Below are 12,227 nucleotides of genomic sequence, written 5' to 3' on the forward strand. Positions count from 1 at the left end.
CTCTATCACTTTTCTGCACCTTTTCAAACAGACTGTTTATTTCAGAAGGTTGTTTTTCTTCTACATCCATAACCCTTTGAGCCCCCCCTCTTGCCTCAACCCCCCACCCCCCCCGTGTCCATCATACTTCTATTAAACCCCCTCCTTGCCCTACAACTAACCACTCCATCTTCAACCTCAGATCATGATCTTCATCTTCTACATAAGATGAAACCCAATTTGCTACCACGCCTTCACCATGTGCCGCTTAATCATCCTCAACAAAGAATGAATCAACACTAACCACTCCATCTCCAACCTCAAACCATGATAAGATGAAACCCAATTTGCTACCATGTACAACTTGATCATCCCTGTTCATATTCAGGTTTAAGAGAAGAGAAGAAGAACTTGAAGAAAGGGGCTGCATCTTATGTTTTGTCCAGCCCTAAATGGTACTGAAATGAGTGATTTAAAAGATTACAAGAAAGGCAAAACTGCCCCTGATTAGATGGCAGAAATAAAAGTAAAAGTATGGGAAAAGCCCAGGCCCATAAAACTTAATTAAATGAAATACATAACAGAAACTGAGAAAAGGCCCAAGCCCACACAGTTATGTCTGACAACAATCCCCAACACAGAATAAATAAGCAAGATCTTCCCCCTCAATCATCACACAAACAGCTAAGCTCAATGATTTTTTTTATAAGAAAAAACTTGTAGTGTTCCTCAACAAAGAATAATTCAATGAAAGAGGTGATGGAAGCCCTTGGTTGATTCTATCACCCTATTCTGTTATCAATACAACTAAAGCATCTGCAAGCATCACCCATGGCATGAAAAGTCCAAATGCACCACACATGAAGTGTGTGGTGCATAAACCCAAAAGGCTTCCTCAAGGCAACCTAAATGATCCAACTGATAGACTCCACCACATGATTCTCATGTCTGGTGTGTGCCATTAATCCCTTTCCCATTCCAAAATACTATCAGCTTCCTCATCTGAAACAAATGAACAAAAAAAAGACTTCTACATAAGCTCCTACCCTCCATAGGATGAACTGTATTCCATTCCTTATTCACTCAAACTGCCACTTCTTTTTCATCTGGATTTGCACTCACAAAACACCCCACCAGACATGCCTCCAACAGCTCCAACCTTTGTTACAGCTTACAAACATCCTAAACTTCCACCTAACAAACCAATGTTTTTGTAGAACCCCTTCAAAATGTAGCTTTCCTTACACCTCTTCCTCTTTGCTTGGCTATTTTATCCAGATACAACAAGGGAATCACATGGCTGGCAAGATTTTGAATGTACACTAAGACCTTGTTCGTTTACCGGTAAATAAGAGGGAGAAAGTTGGTCAATGGGTATCTCTTTCCCATTGACCAACTGTACCCATTGACCAACTTTACAGTGTTCTTTTTGCAATAAATATTGGGCCCCACAGTAAAGTCATCTTCATTTACCAAGGTAAAACTTACCCATCTCCCAGGTGGGTAACTTTCCCACCTGGGGGGAAAGTGTATAAAACATAATGGGACAAGTTTGCCCATTTTAACATTAGCTTTTTATGGGTAAAAAAGTCATTATAGTACTTACCTGGGAATCAAAAGAACATGGGTAAGTGAACTTACCCAGGTAAGTGTTACCCAGGAAACATTTACCTGGGTAAGTGAGTGACAAATTTATAAACGAGCGGGGCCGAAAAATTGAATTATCCAACACAATATTGTAACCCTAGACAGAAAAATCTGCACTACATTCAGCCTTGAGCAAGGAGGCATGTACGTTGTGACAAAGATAAGAGGTCCACTGTATATATTTCTCTGTATGAAACAAAGCCTCTCAGAGAAGTGGGATATCCACTTTATATAGTAATAGATGCATTATGAGATTTATAACTAAAACTCCGTATTTAATGCAAATGTTAATGTCTTTAGACCAAGATGTGCATCAAACCCACATGCCAACATCTGAAAAATACTGAGAAAAAGTGGGAGAGAAAAGTGTTAAAATGTGTCTGACACAGACTTGTAGGATACCGTGTTTCTACTGGACTTAAATGCCAAAAGTCTAGAACTCCGTACAAAGAGGATTGGGAAAAGGGAGCCACAATGGATTCTAAAATGAACACTGATGATCATCTTTAATTTGGCTTGAGAGTGTCTCCCCCCCCCTCCCTGGGCGGAAAAAAAAAAGTAATTGATATATTGATGTTTAATAGGCAAGAATAACAAATTCCATTAGGAGGACCTTAATCAGGTCTCTCAGCTAGGCTACTAATAAATGTCCTCCCTTTGCTATTGAACACAAAAAATAAATAGATAAATAAATAAGGACATATTACGGGATACTGACCCACACAGCTTCTGAGCTATCATCACTTAACAACTCCAAAATTGGTTGAATAAGTTTCCCAGCATGAGATGTCCCATCTTTCTTTAAATTTGAAAATCCACCTAACCTAATTCCAAAATTAAACCAAATGGAAGAAGTTACGATCTTATAACAACTACAACTCAGAATGCTCCAAGTAATGCAGTTCAAATTTAAGCTTAAGGATTAAATCTCATATACAATCATTGAGGACAATTACAGTTTCAACAATTTAAAACTTGATAATAGATAAAATATGCAGATAACCAAGGAATTATCCTGGTCCATATTCGCATACAACTGAAAACTCCCATGCATGTGAGGCATTGTCCAGTATGCAGGTACATTTACAAACCCAGAAAATTCATATTAATAAGTACAGATCTTCACCAATGACAGAACAAATACTACAAACATGAGATAGATGCACCTAGAGAATTATGTTTCCATAAAAGGAATAAATCAAACCTTGTAAAAAGATCTGCCAAGGATGCACAAGAAGCAACTTTCACAAAATGAGAAGCAGATGGAGGCTGCTTAAAACACCAAAAAATCATATCAAATAATGAATAATCAACATGCTGCAATATGATAATTCGAGCAATGAAGTTTTAAATAAATTGAAAGTGAATGAGAAATAAGCAGTTACAACAAGTTTCATATACAGGAAATAGAAGAGACCTTCAACATATGCAAGGAGATAGTGCAAAAAGTAATAGCACAAAAAAAAGTATCCCAGATTCCCAGGTAAGCCAGAGATGATCAAAGGAAAATGAATAAAAAAGGAAGTTGTTCAAGGCTTTGGATAGAATTTTCACAGTAGATCACCTAAAGAGTAGCAATTAGGTAGGTGAGGTCATGTGTAACAAGTAATAAATGATGCATTCCATCACTTGTACAGTAGTGGTAGTGAATCATTCATTTTTTTATGGATGATTGACTTTATTATTCTCCGTATTCAGAAAGCATTGGTTCAAAGTGACAACAGATAACTCAGAAGCTGGCTCAGATTGAAGAATAATGTTTCTTATTTCCTATTTTCTTTAACTGTGTAAGTTATGTTAGATTTGAACAAAAGGTGTAATAATGTACATGAGGAAACATACAAGGTTATGCAAAAAGATAAAGATAGCGCTCCAGTGGATAAACTTGGGCAGTTTGTCTCAACTGCAGTGTGGGTGCTTTTGAAACATTGAACTGGACCACTCCAAGATAACTCCTAGACTTTATGATTTGTGGAGTATGTGGATTTTTTTTATATGCAGTGGATTATCTGGATTGTTGCTTATAATCCTTAAACTTTTTTTTCATCAATACATATAACCCTTAAACTTAATAATGATACTCTGTTAGATCTCGGAATTGTTTGCTTTTGATATGCCAGGCAGTGAAATCCTTCCAAGATCAATATCTGGGTATGTTGGAGTGTGATGATGGGATTGGGGCAAGTGATAATAGGATCTGTTACTCTTTCAGACGGTGAATACTAGGAAATGACTTCTCTGATGGATACCTAAATCTACTAGCAATTGGTTCCGAAGTTGGTTTGAAATCTATTTGCAAAATGCATTTATATTAGTAAATAATTAGTTACTTTCTAAATGTATTTGTAAATTGATTTTCCCCAGGATAAGTCATCCCTAGTTTACAATGCTGGGTATTAATGGCAAAAGATTGTGTTGCCATTTGCCAATGTTCAAATATGCCCAAAACCTGATGACCACACATCATTAGGCCCATTAGGGCTGTTCGCAATTTTTTCATGCCGACCAAACCAGACCGGACCGACTCAACCTGAGATGGTCAGTTTTAAAAAATAACCGGTCAGTTTCAGCTCAATAAGCATTAAAACCTGATGGATCAATTCAGTTGCGGGTTATGTGTATATAAACCTGCAACCGGACCAACATATGAATGTTAATGAGAACTGATGTGGATATGAGTCTATCACACTTTGACCTTTTTAAAATTACCTGACTTCAACTATTATAATCATTAAATAAGCCAGTTTATCAGGTGAAAGGTATCATCATTAAATACTCTCAGACTGTTAATCTTACCTTTTTCAAGGCTTCAGCTGTTACAAATTAAACATTTTGCCCTCTCTCTCTCCACACAGAAGCCAAAGTGTATCATCCCTTTCTTTCTTCACACAAAACCCAAAAAGATGATGGGACGTGAATTTTTTTTTTTATGAATGAATTGTGTTTTATTAAACAAAGATAGAATAAGTACAAGCACCCTAAGAGGAGGCAAGAGGTGTTACCTTCCCTTAAGTGTGGTTCTTAACCCAACTCTTCTCAGATTACAGTTACAAAGTAGCCAAAACAAAGAATCCCTTGGAGCCCCTTGTTTAGCTAGAGAATCTGCCGTGGCATTGGCCGATCTACTAACCCACTGAAATCTAACTAGCATGGTTCTTGTGAGCCATTTGACTTTTTTGATGATATCCCTGTAGCCCCAAACAACAGTATCCAGATCCGACAACCATCCCATTATCACCTTAGAGTCTCCCTCGACTATCAAATTAGTCACTCCAAGTTGGTTGGCAATCTGTAGTCCTTGTACTGCAGCTAGCAGTTCATCCCTTGTAGAGTCTCCATAACCCACTGGACCTGAAAATAAGGACAGAATGTTGCTATCCTTATTCCTCAAGATCCCTCCTATCCCAAAGGTCCTGGATTGCCTTGACTGCTCCCATCAAAGTTCAACTTTACAACCCCTTCCAAAGGAGGTAACCAATCAAAGTTCAAAGGCAATGTTTTAGTCAGTTAACCAATTAAACTGACCAAATTGCAAATAAAATTTTTAATCTGTTTTCATTCTTTTACAGTCAGTTTCGATTGGCCTACTGGTCAACCCGAGAGTATCGGTTTCGTTGATATAAATAAACCTGAACTGTAGATCATATAAAGATCTCCATCCAAACCATATTATGGAATAATTGGGAGAAAATAAGTTATTGGAGTTTCCTCAGAAAGAATATCTAAAAGGAGTATTTGACTTGATCACTGTCATATTTATTTAATAGTTAAAGATGGTGGAAATTTTCATAGAGCACCCAATAGACTTGATTTTAAGAGAATGAATACCGGCATCCATAAAACTTCCAGAGTTGAGGAGGTCCTACTTTGTTAGACTTCCTCCCACTGAATGCCACCATTGTGAAATGCTGACATAAAAACCTGATGCCTCAGGTTCTTCTTTTTCTCTTTTCTTGAAGGGGGGTGTTGGAGATTATAGATGGATCTGCAGTTCTTCAGTGCCACTGGAAAAGGAAACTCACTCCATCAAAACTAGAGGTCTTCCCTTTACTTCAAGAGTATGGGTCATCAACATTCTTTTAGGCTGTGTTTGGTTTGAAGGAAAAAGTAGGGAAAGAAAGGGAAATTTAGAAAAACCTTTGCAAAACATGTATAGGTTTCCCTATGTTTCCTTTCCTTTCCCTACCTTTTCCTTCAAACCAAACATAGCTTTAGAGTTTCAGTTCTAAGTGTATAGTGGTGGGTGGCCACTCAGATGAAAGGAACCTCACTCAACAGATGAGAATTCCTGAAAAGCTTATTAAAGAAAATCATGGCTTGCTATGTAAAATTAACATTGCTTTTCCTTTTGATCAATGGCATCCAGGGCCATTTACTAGAAAAAAGACATCCAAGATGAAAAATCCTTCCAATTAAAGCCTAGGTCAGCCAACTCCATTCACAATGGGGATGAGCTATCCAAGAGTTAAAAAGCAATGTGCAGAGTTATAAGGTGTATATTTGCTGGAGTAATATTTTAGCCCTCGTATCCCTTTCCTTTTTGTATTAAAAATTCATGTTTTGTTATAAAAAGAGTGAAGAATACATTTTGATTTTAGGATCTTAGTAGTTAGTACTTGTATAGACTATAACATATTCTTACAGCTATGAGACAAATGCAACAGGTTTACCTAAATGTCCTTCTAAAAACCTGATCTTGATTGAACTTCTCATGTCTCAGTTTGGCCCCAATTCCTTGTACTGTATGCCAAGGACTGTTTGCACCTACATGGAATTTTAATGAAGACAGATCCTGAGAGCTGCCACACAAAGAATGTTAGAACCGATTTAGTTGGTAATTAATATTTACTTTGATATGATCTGATTTGCATCATTGATGAAATTCTACCAAGTTATGGTTTAATTTACACAAACCTTAAAAACCTCCTCATCAATCAAAGCCAAATACTAACAAGTAATGCCTGTTAAGGAATACGGATGCTGTCTGATTATCAACACCAATACAAAAATATTGTTTGATTATCAACTCTACTATCTATGATTTATTTCTTTATATTTACTTTTCTAATGAGGGCCACTTTTCTCAATACCCATGAAATGGAGGTAACTCTGCTGAGACACCAATGCTGACCAAAACATTGAACCTTCTAGTCCATGGATTCCAATAAGCTAAGCCCTTGAAGCATGAGAACTTACAAAGGAATATCCACTTAAAGATTATTTCAGTTCACTTGCACCATAGATATAATTCAAATAAATTTGAAGACGAAAACAAATATCAATGCCAATCTATAAAACCTGAATTTGTGCAACGAGCTTCTGAAACCAAACAGAGTAGGATGCCAGAAAACGATCGGAGCTGCAATCCTGACAAGTCAGACCTAGCAAACAGATTCCTGCCCAGCATTTGTCTGGCTATAACACCAAAAGATACGCATAAATAACTAAATATCCAAATGATTTCTTAACCAGAAGCCAAAGCAAGGGCCTTCAAACTTTATCACCAAACAACCAATACGCAAGGGAAACTAAACACATAAATAGTTCTTAAAAATGTCCTGATAATTACCATTTTGCTTGAAGCAAGCAACAGAAGACGCTCAACCCATGCATCAATGGCAGTTTTCCAGTTATCAACCTGCTTTGGATCAACTGGTTCTCTGCAAGATTCAAATAAAAGCCCATGGGTCTTGATTGCTGAAACCACTATAGATAGCTCTGAAGGTCTAGGAAATGGGTGTTTCTCGTCAGGGAGATGGTCTCTTATTAGTGAACGTAGCAACCGAGGTTTCAGACTAATATCGTACATGTTCTGAAAGTGCTTGAAGGCCGCCATTGGAGAAAAAATATTCTGACGTGCTGAGTCCGTAAAACAGACACACACAATAGAGTTCGAACTACGAACTAAAGCAGATGGACCGTGGTTTTTTCTCTTTAAACCCTGAAGGGGTTTAGGTTTAACCGTTGACACGTTGTTCCTTCGTGAACCTCCCGGTTACACAATGGGGGTAGTCCGACACCATAGGCCCGTACCCGTAACCCCCAAGACCCTGGTAACAGCTGCAATCCCAATTCCCGTTCCACCCAAAAAAATAAAAATAAATGAAAAAATCCCACCGCTAGGGTGCAAGTGGATCGGATCCGATATCCGATCCTATTTGATCGAATTCGGATCATCCTGTTCGAATCTTTGGAATTAAACGGATAATTAAGATCAGATCACCTCCATCCAGAATATCGAATTCCCACCCTAATTGTTGCATTCAGAAGACGAGAGATTCAGTACATTATGAACATCTCATAGTGTTGGAACTTGATCCCAACTCTTGAAGAATATGCTACTGGAAAATGTCTTCAATCATGAAAATTTGTTCCCATTAACTTTTTGACACCGTTGCATCTTCTAGCATAAAATGTCTAAAATACTCATATATTTACTTTTGACCAAAATGCTTATTTTCTAAATTTTTTGTTCATATCAATTATTACCTCAATCCCTTATAATCTCTTTTTTAAAATTTATGTATTTTTCAAATTTTCCCTTCATATCAATTGCTCAAAGGTAAAATTACAACTTTAAACTATCTTTTTTTTCTTGTTCATAACATTTATATTGTTTTTTATGTATAAACCAGCCTCAATAATAATTACATGAGTATTATGGACATTTTCATGCATCTTGTTAGAGGGTTTTACAAAGGGGGTCTACTTGCAACTGTGTCAAGAAGTTTATGGTAGGTGATTATAATTACCTAACTTTAGGGGAGGTTTGGGCAACAATCAAAAACTTCAAGGGAGGTTTCAACAATTACCATTGTTTGCTTTCAAATCATTGAACAAAAAGATGGATTTTTGTGTATTTTCCCTAATAAGTATTACATGGGAATGTTAAATAACATTTTACTTATTTTGCAATTATGAACAAAATTTAAGGAGTTTTGTGTCTTTTTCTGTAACAAGCATTCAATGAGAAAGAAGAGTCATTTCCTGATAAGAATTAAATGAGAAAACAAAATTACATATTTGCCATTGCTCATTCTTTAATTCAAAACCTTAAAGATGTAGTATTTTTAGTCTAGTGAAAATTCCAGAAGGCAACCACATCTATTCATACTTTTATAGATATTATAGATTATAGATAAATAATGGATGGTTCCAAGTAAGGGTGGATTCGAGCCGAGCCGAGTCGAATAATACGAGGCTCAAGCTTGGCTTGAGACTGTTCTACAAGGTTCAAGCTTGAGCTCGATTTTGAGAAAAAACATTTTATAAAAATAAAAAATTATATATAAAGATATTTTTTATTTGATATTTTAAAAATAAGAATTATAATATATATATTCGAACCGACTCGCAAACCTCACGAGCCGAGCTCTAATAGGCTCGAGCTCGAGCTCGGTTGAAACTGAGCCGAATCGAGCTTTTCACGAGCCGAGCTCAAGCAAATCGTGAAAAGCTCGGCTCATTACCACCCCTAATTCCAAGACTATGGAGATAAAACACAACTTTTCTTTTATAGCTTTCTCATCAAAATGTTTCCTTTCCTAGTGTAAGCATGACATGAGAATTATACGATGCGTCTACTAATGTGGCTCAAACAATAATGTAACTACTCAACAATGGCCACTAATATATTGCTTTGTCTTTTAGTGGTTGTTTGATAATATGGTTAGTTTTGTTTTAAAAACAAATTCAACTACTACATTAACAAAATTATATATCTATTAATAAGGCCCAAACAATAATGTCTGTGCTATGATCACCATTTGTTAACATGAAGTTGTTGAACAAAAAACTTTATCTTTTAGGGGGTTTGTTTTACAACATGGTTGAATTTATTTTTAAAAAGAAAAACAACCACCACATCAACAAAAACAATTTTGCTCATGTAGCAGTTATTTGTATTTTCAACAAGCAAAATTAACTATGTTGTCTAATACCCCCTAGTTGTTAAAACAATTAAAATAGCAAAACTTTCAAGATGTAGTTAAATGAGTCCGCATCTCCTAATCCCTTGAATCAACATCTTGTTAGTCATCACCAATAGAAAACCTCCACGTAGCCCTGACCTTTTTTAATTGAAATTTGACGGGAGTCCAGACTAACAACAATATTGGACTCCAAATGATATTTCAATTTTATTAAGACCTATTGTTGGATTATAAAACCAACAAGGTCTTTTTCTTCCCCAAAACTGATGAACCTCTGAAAACCCTTTTTACCCTTCTCCCTATCTATCAACCGTGAACTTCGGAACTGGCCTGTGACAACCATTTGAAAAAAAAATAATAATAAAAATAGTTTGGACGGCGACAATAACTCAAACAATGACCTATGAACTTCATATTCTTTGGTAGTGGTAAAGCATGAATAACTCTAATATCGGTCTATTGGTTGAAGTTAATTTAAATCCATGTGATTAATGTGGATTTCTTTGTGATTTGTTAAGTATGGTTCTATCTGTGGCATGAGCCCAGCAAACGTAGACTTGGTTTCTCTTTTAATAACTTATTTGCTTTTATACAACCCTAACATCTGGTAGTAGAAGAAGAGAAGCTGATTATGCTAGAGAAAGCTTGGGGGAGGGTTTACCATGGACCCATGGATGAAGAAGAAGATAATGAAGGGAGATGTAGCTAATTATGCCGGAGAAAATAACAGTGGAAACTTTCTTGTTTTTCGACGAAGATTACATTACTGTCGGTATGAGTTATCATCACCACTCAATGGTTGCCAAAGCTCACAAGTTGGGGGGAGGGTTTACAATCCCTTGGAAGATGACCTCACCACTCGGCTGCGTGGAGGTTTTCTATTAGCGAGGACTAGCAAAATATTGGTCCAAGGACCAGCAGATGCGGGCTCAACTTTAGTTTTAGTCGACAGAGTAATAAGGGTTTCAAATCAAAATATTCAACTGTTAACAAATTGCCCCAATTAAAAATAAATAATGGAGTTACATATATATACTCATGAACTACACAATCAATACTTACAAGTTATAACTATGTTTTTCTAGTGGTGGGGCATAAAAGAGAAGATAACTAGAACCTTTGGCCCAGTTTGTATTTCTAAATCTTTAATATTTGCAATGTGTACATTTGTATTTGCAATGGTTTACAATTGGAATCAGAATGGTCTATTCCCATAATTTGTTTGGTTCAAACATGAATATAAATGGAAATGGGAGTCACCAGGAATGGGATTTCATTCTTAAGAGAGGGGTTGTGAATGGTCATTCCCTCAAATAGGGAAATGTCATTCTAGCAAGAATGGGAATGGAATTCCAATTCCGCCCAACCAAACAATTTAAATAGAAATAATCCATTTCAATTCCAACTCCAAACCCCTATTCCTACAAGCCAAATGGGGCCTAAGCTTCCATTACCAACAATGGAATACAATCATTAAGGAACATACATGGCTAATGTGTTAAAACTTGTTAATTATCATGAAGCACATTGGTTGAGAAGATTTTGTTCGGTAGTGAGAACATTTTTTTTTCGATAGAAAAATAATCAAAATGGTATGTTTTATTTAGGGCTTGAGAACAACACCTCGTCACACATGTCAAATCTATGAGGCTAATACGATCACTTTGGTGGTGTTTGGCATCGATGCCATTGTCCCAAAAAACAGCTCAACATCGACACCATGTAAGAAAAAAACAGGAGCATTGTTCCAGAAAATGACAACTTAGAATTTGGGAATGCGAGGTATGAGAAAATGTCAAAAATGGTGTTTTCTCATTTTTGGGACCATTGCTGCCAACAGTACCATAGCATGGTACCAATGTGGCATCATGTGAACCATTGGATAATGTGGATCAATGCTGAAAAGGAGCCATTTTCTTAGAAAACAGTGCAACAGACCCACATCCAATACAGGTACAGCAATGTTTTCTGAGAAAACCGGGTATGAAGTAATGACATGGATGCCAAACACCAGTTTTATTGTCGCCGTTAAATGCAGCATTGCTGCTTAACATGTGGAAGTTTGGAGTTCACATCCTCTATGACCGTGGTAGCAGAATACTTCTGCGACCTCAAAGTAGTTCGGATCCGTGCGTTTGGACTAAAGGGATTTTTGATGCGTCACCCGAAAACTTCCAACTGGCTGAAATGACAATTCTCTAAAAGCATTTTTCTTTGTTATAAAAATAAAACATAGTTGCCTTTTCAACACAAAACCCACATGCGAAGAAGATGGAGGTAGCAGATGAGGCGGAAGAGCAGACGAGGAAGAAGATGGAGATCCGGTAGAGTCACGAGCACAGCTCCAAAGTACATGCCAAGGCATCACTCAAACGTTACCCAAGAAAGGGATTTGAGTGGCCCTGGAGCTGTACCACCATATCTTGTACCGTTGTACGCACTCCCCGCCGCAAAACATGGCAGCACGAACAACGCTAGGATCTTCAATGATCTCTGCGTTGTGTTTCTTTGAACTGAGTTGGCTATTGAATGATTCCTAACAAATTAATACTAATACTCACCCATCACATATGACTCCATCGTTGAGCGTTGATGGAGGAGAGTCGCTAGACTTTTACAAGAAGCAAATTGCGTTCAGTTGTCCTGTATCGATCGTTGGACCAGTTGGCG

General features: G+C 37.0%; 1 protein-coding gene across 7 annotated transcripts in view; it reads right to left on the reverse strand.

Annotated features, from left to right (window-relative positions):
- Positions 1-7,533, reverse strand: part of LOC104597260 (uncharacterized) — a 62,381-nt gene extending 54,848 nt beyond the window's left edge. The window contains exons 1-5 of one of the 7 annotated variants that reach the window (XM_088902210.1): positions 7,434-7,490; positions 7,196-7,286; positions 6,925-7,041; positions 2,831-2,898; positions 2,345-2,450 (exon numbers count right to left, since the gene is read on the reverse strand). In XM_088902210.1, coding sequence (XP_088758336.1) covers positions 2,345-2,450; positions 2,831-2,898; positions 6,925-7,041; positions 7,196-7,286; positions 7,434-7,462 — 411 coding nt within the window. In that variant the 5' untranslated portion in view covers positions 7,463-7,490. Of the gene's footprint in view, positions 1-2,344; positions 2,451-2,830; positions 2,899-5,454; positions 5,631-6,296; positions 6,426-6,924; positions 7,042-7,195 lie in introns of those variants that run through there. The other 6 variants (XM_088902211.1, XM_088902209.1, XM_019197981.2 and 3 more) reach the window with 6 other exon arrangements.
- Positions 7,534-12,227: the final 4,694 nt, after the last annotated feature.

The sequence above is a fragment of the Nelumbo nucifera genome, chromosome 3 (genome assembly GCF_055504915.1).
Source record: "Nelumbo nucifera cultivar China Antique chromosome 3, China Antique-T2T, whole genome shotgun sequence".
Taxonomy (NCBI): Eukaryota; Viridiplantae; Streptophyta; class Magnoliopsida; order Proteales; family Nelumbonaceae; genus Nelumbo; species Nelumbo nucifera.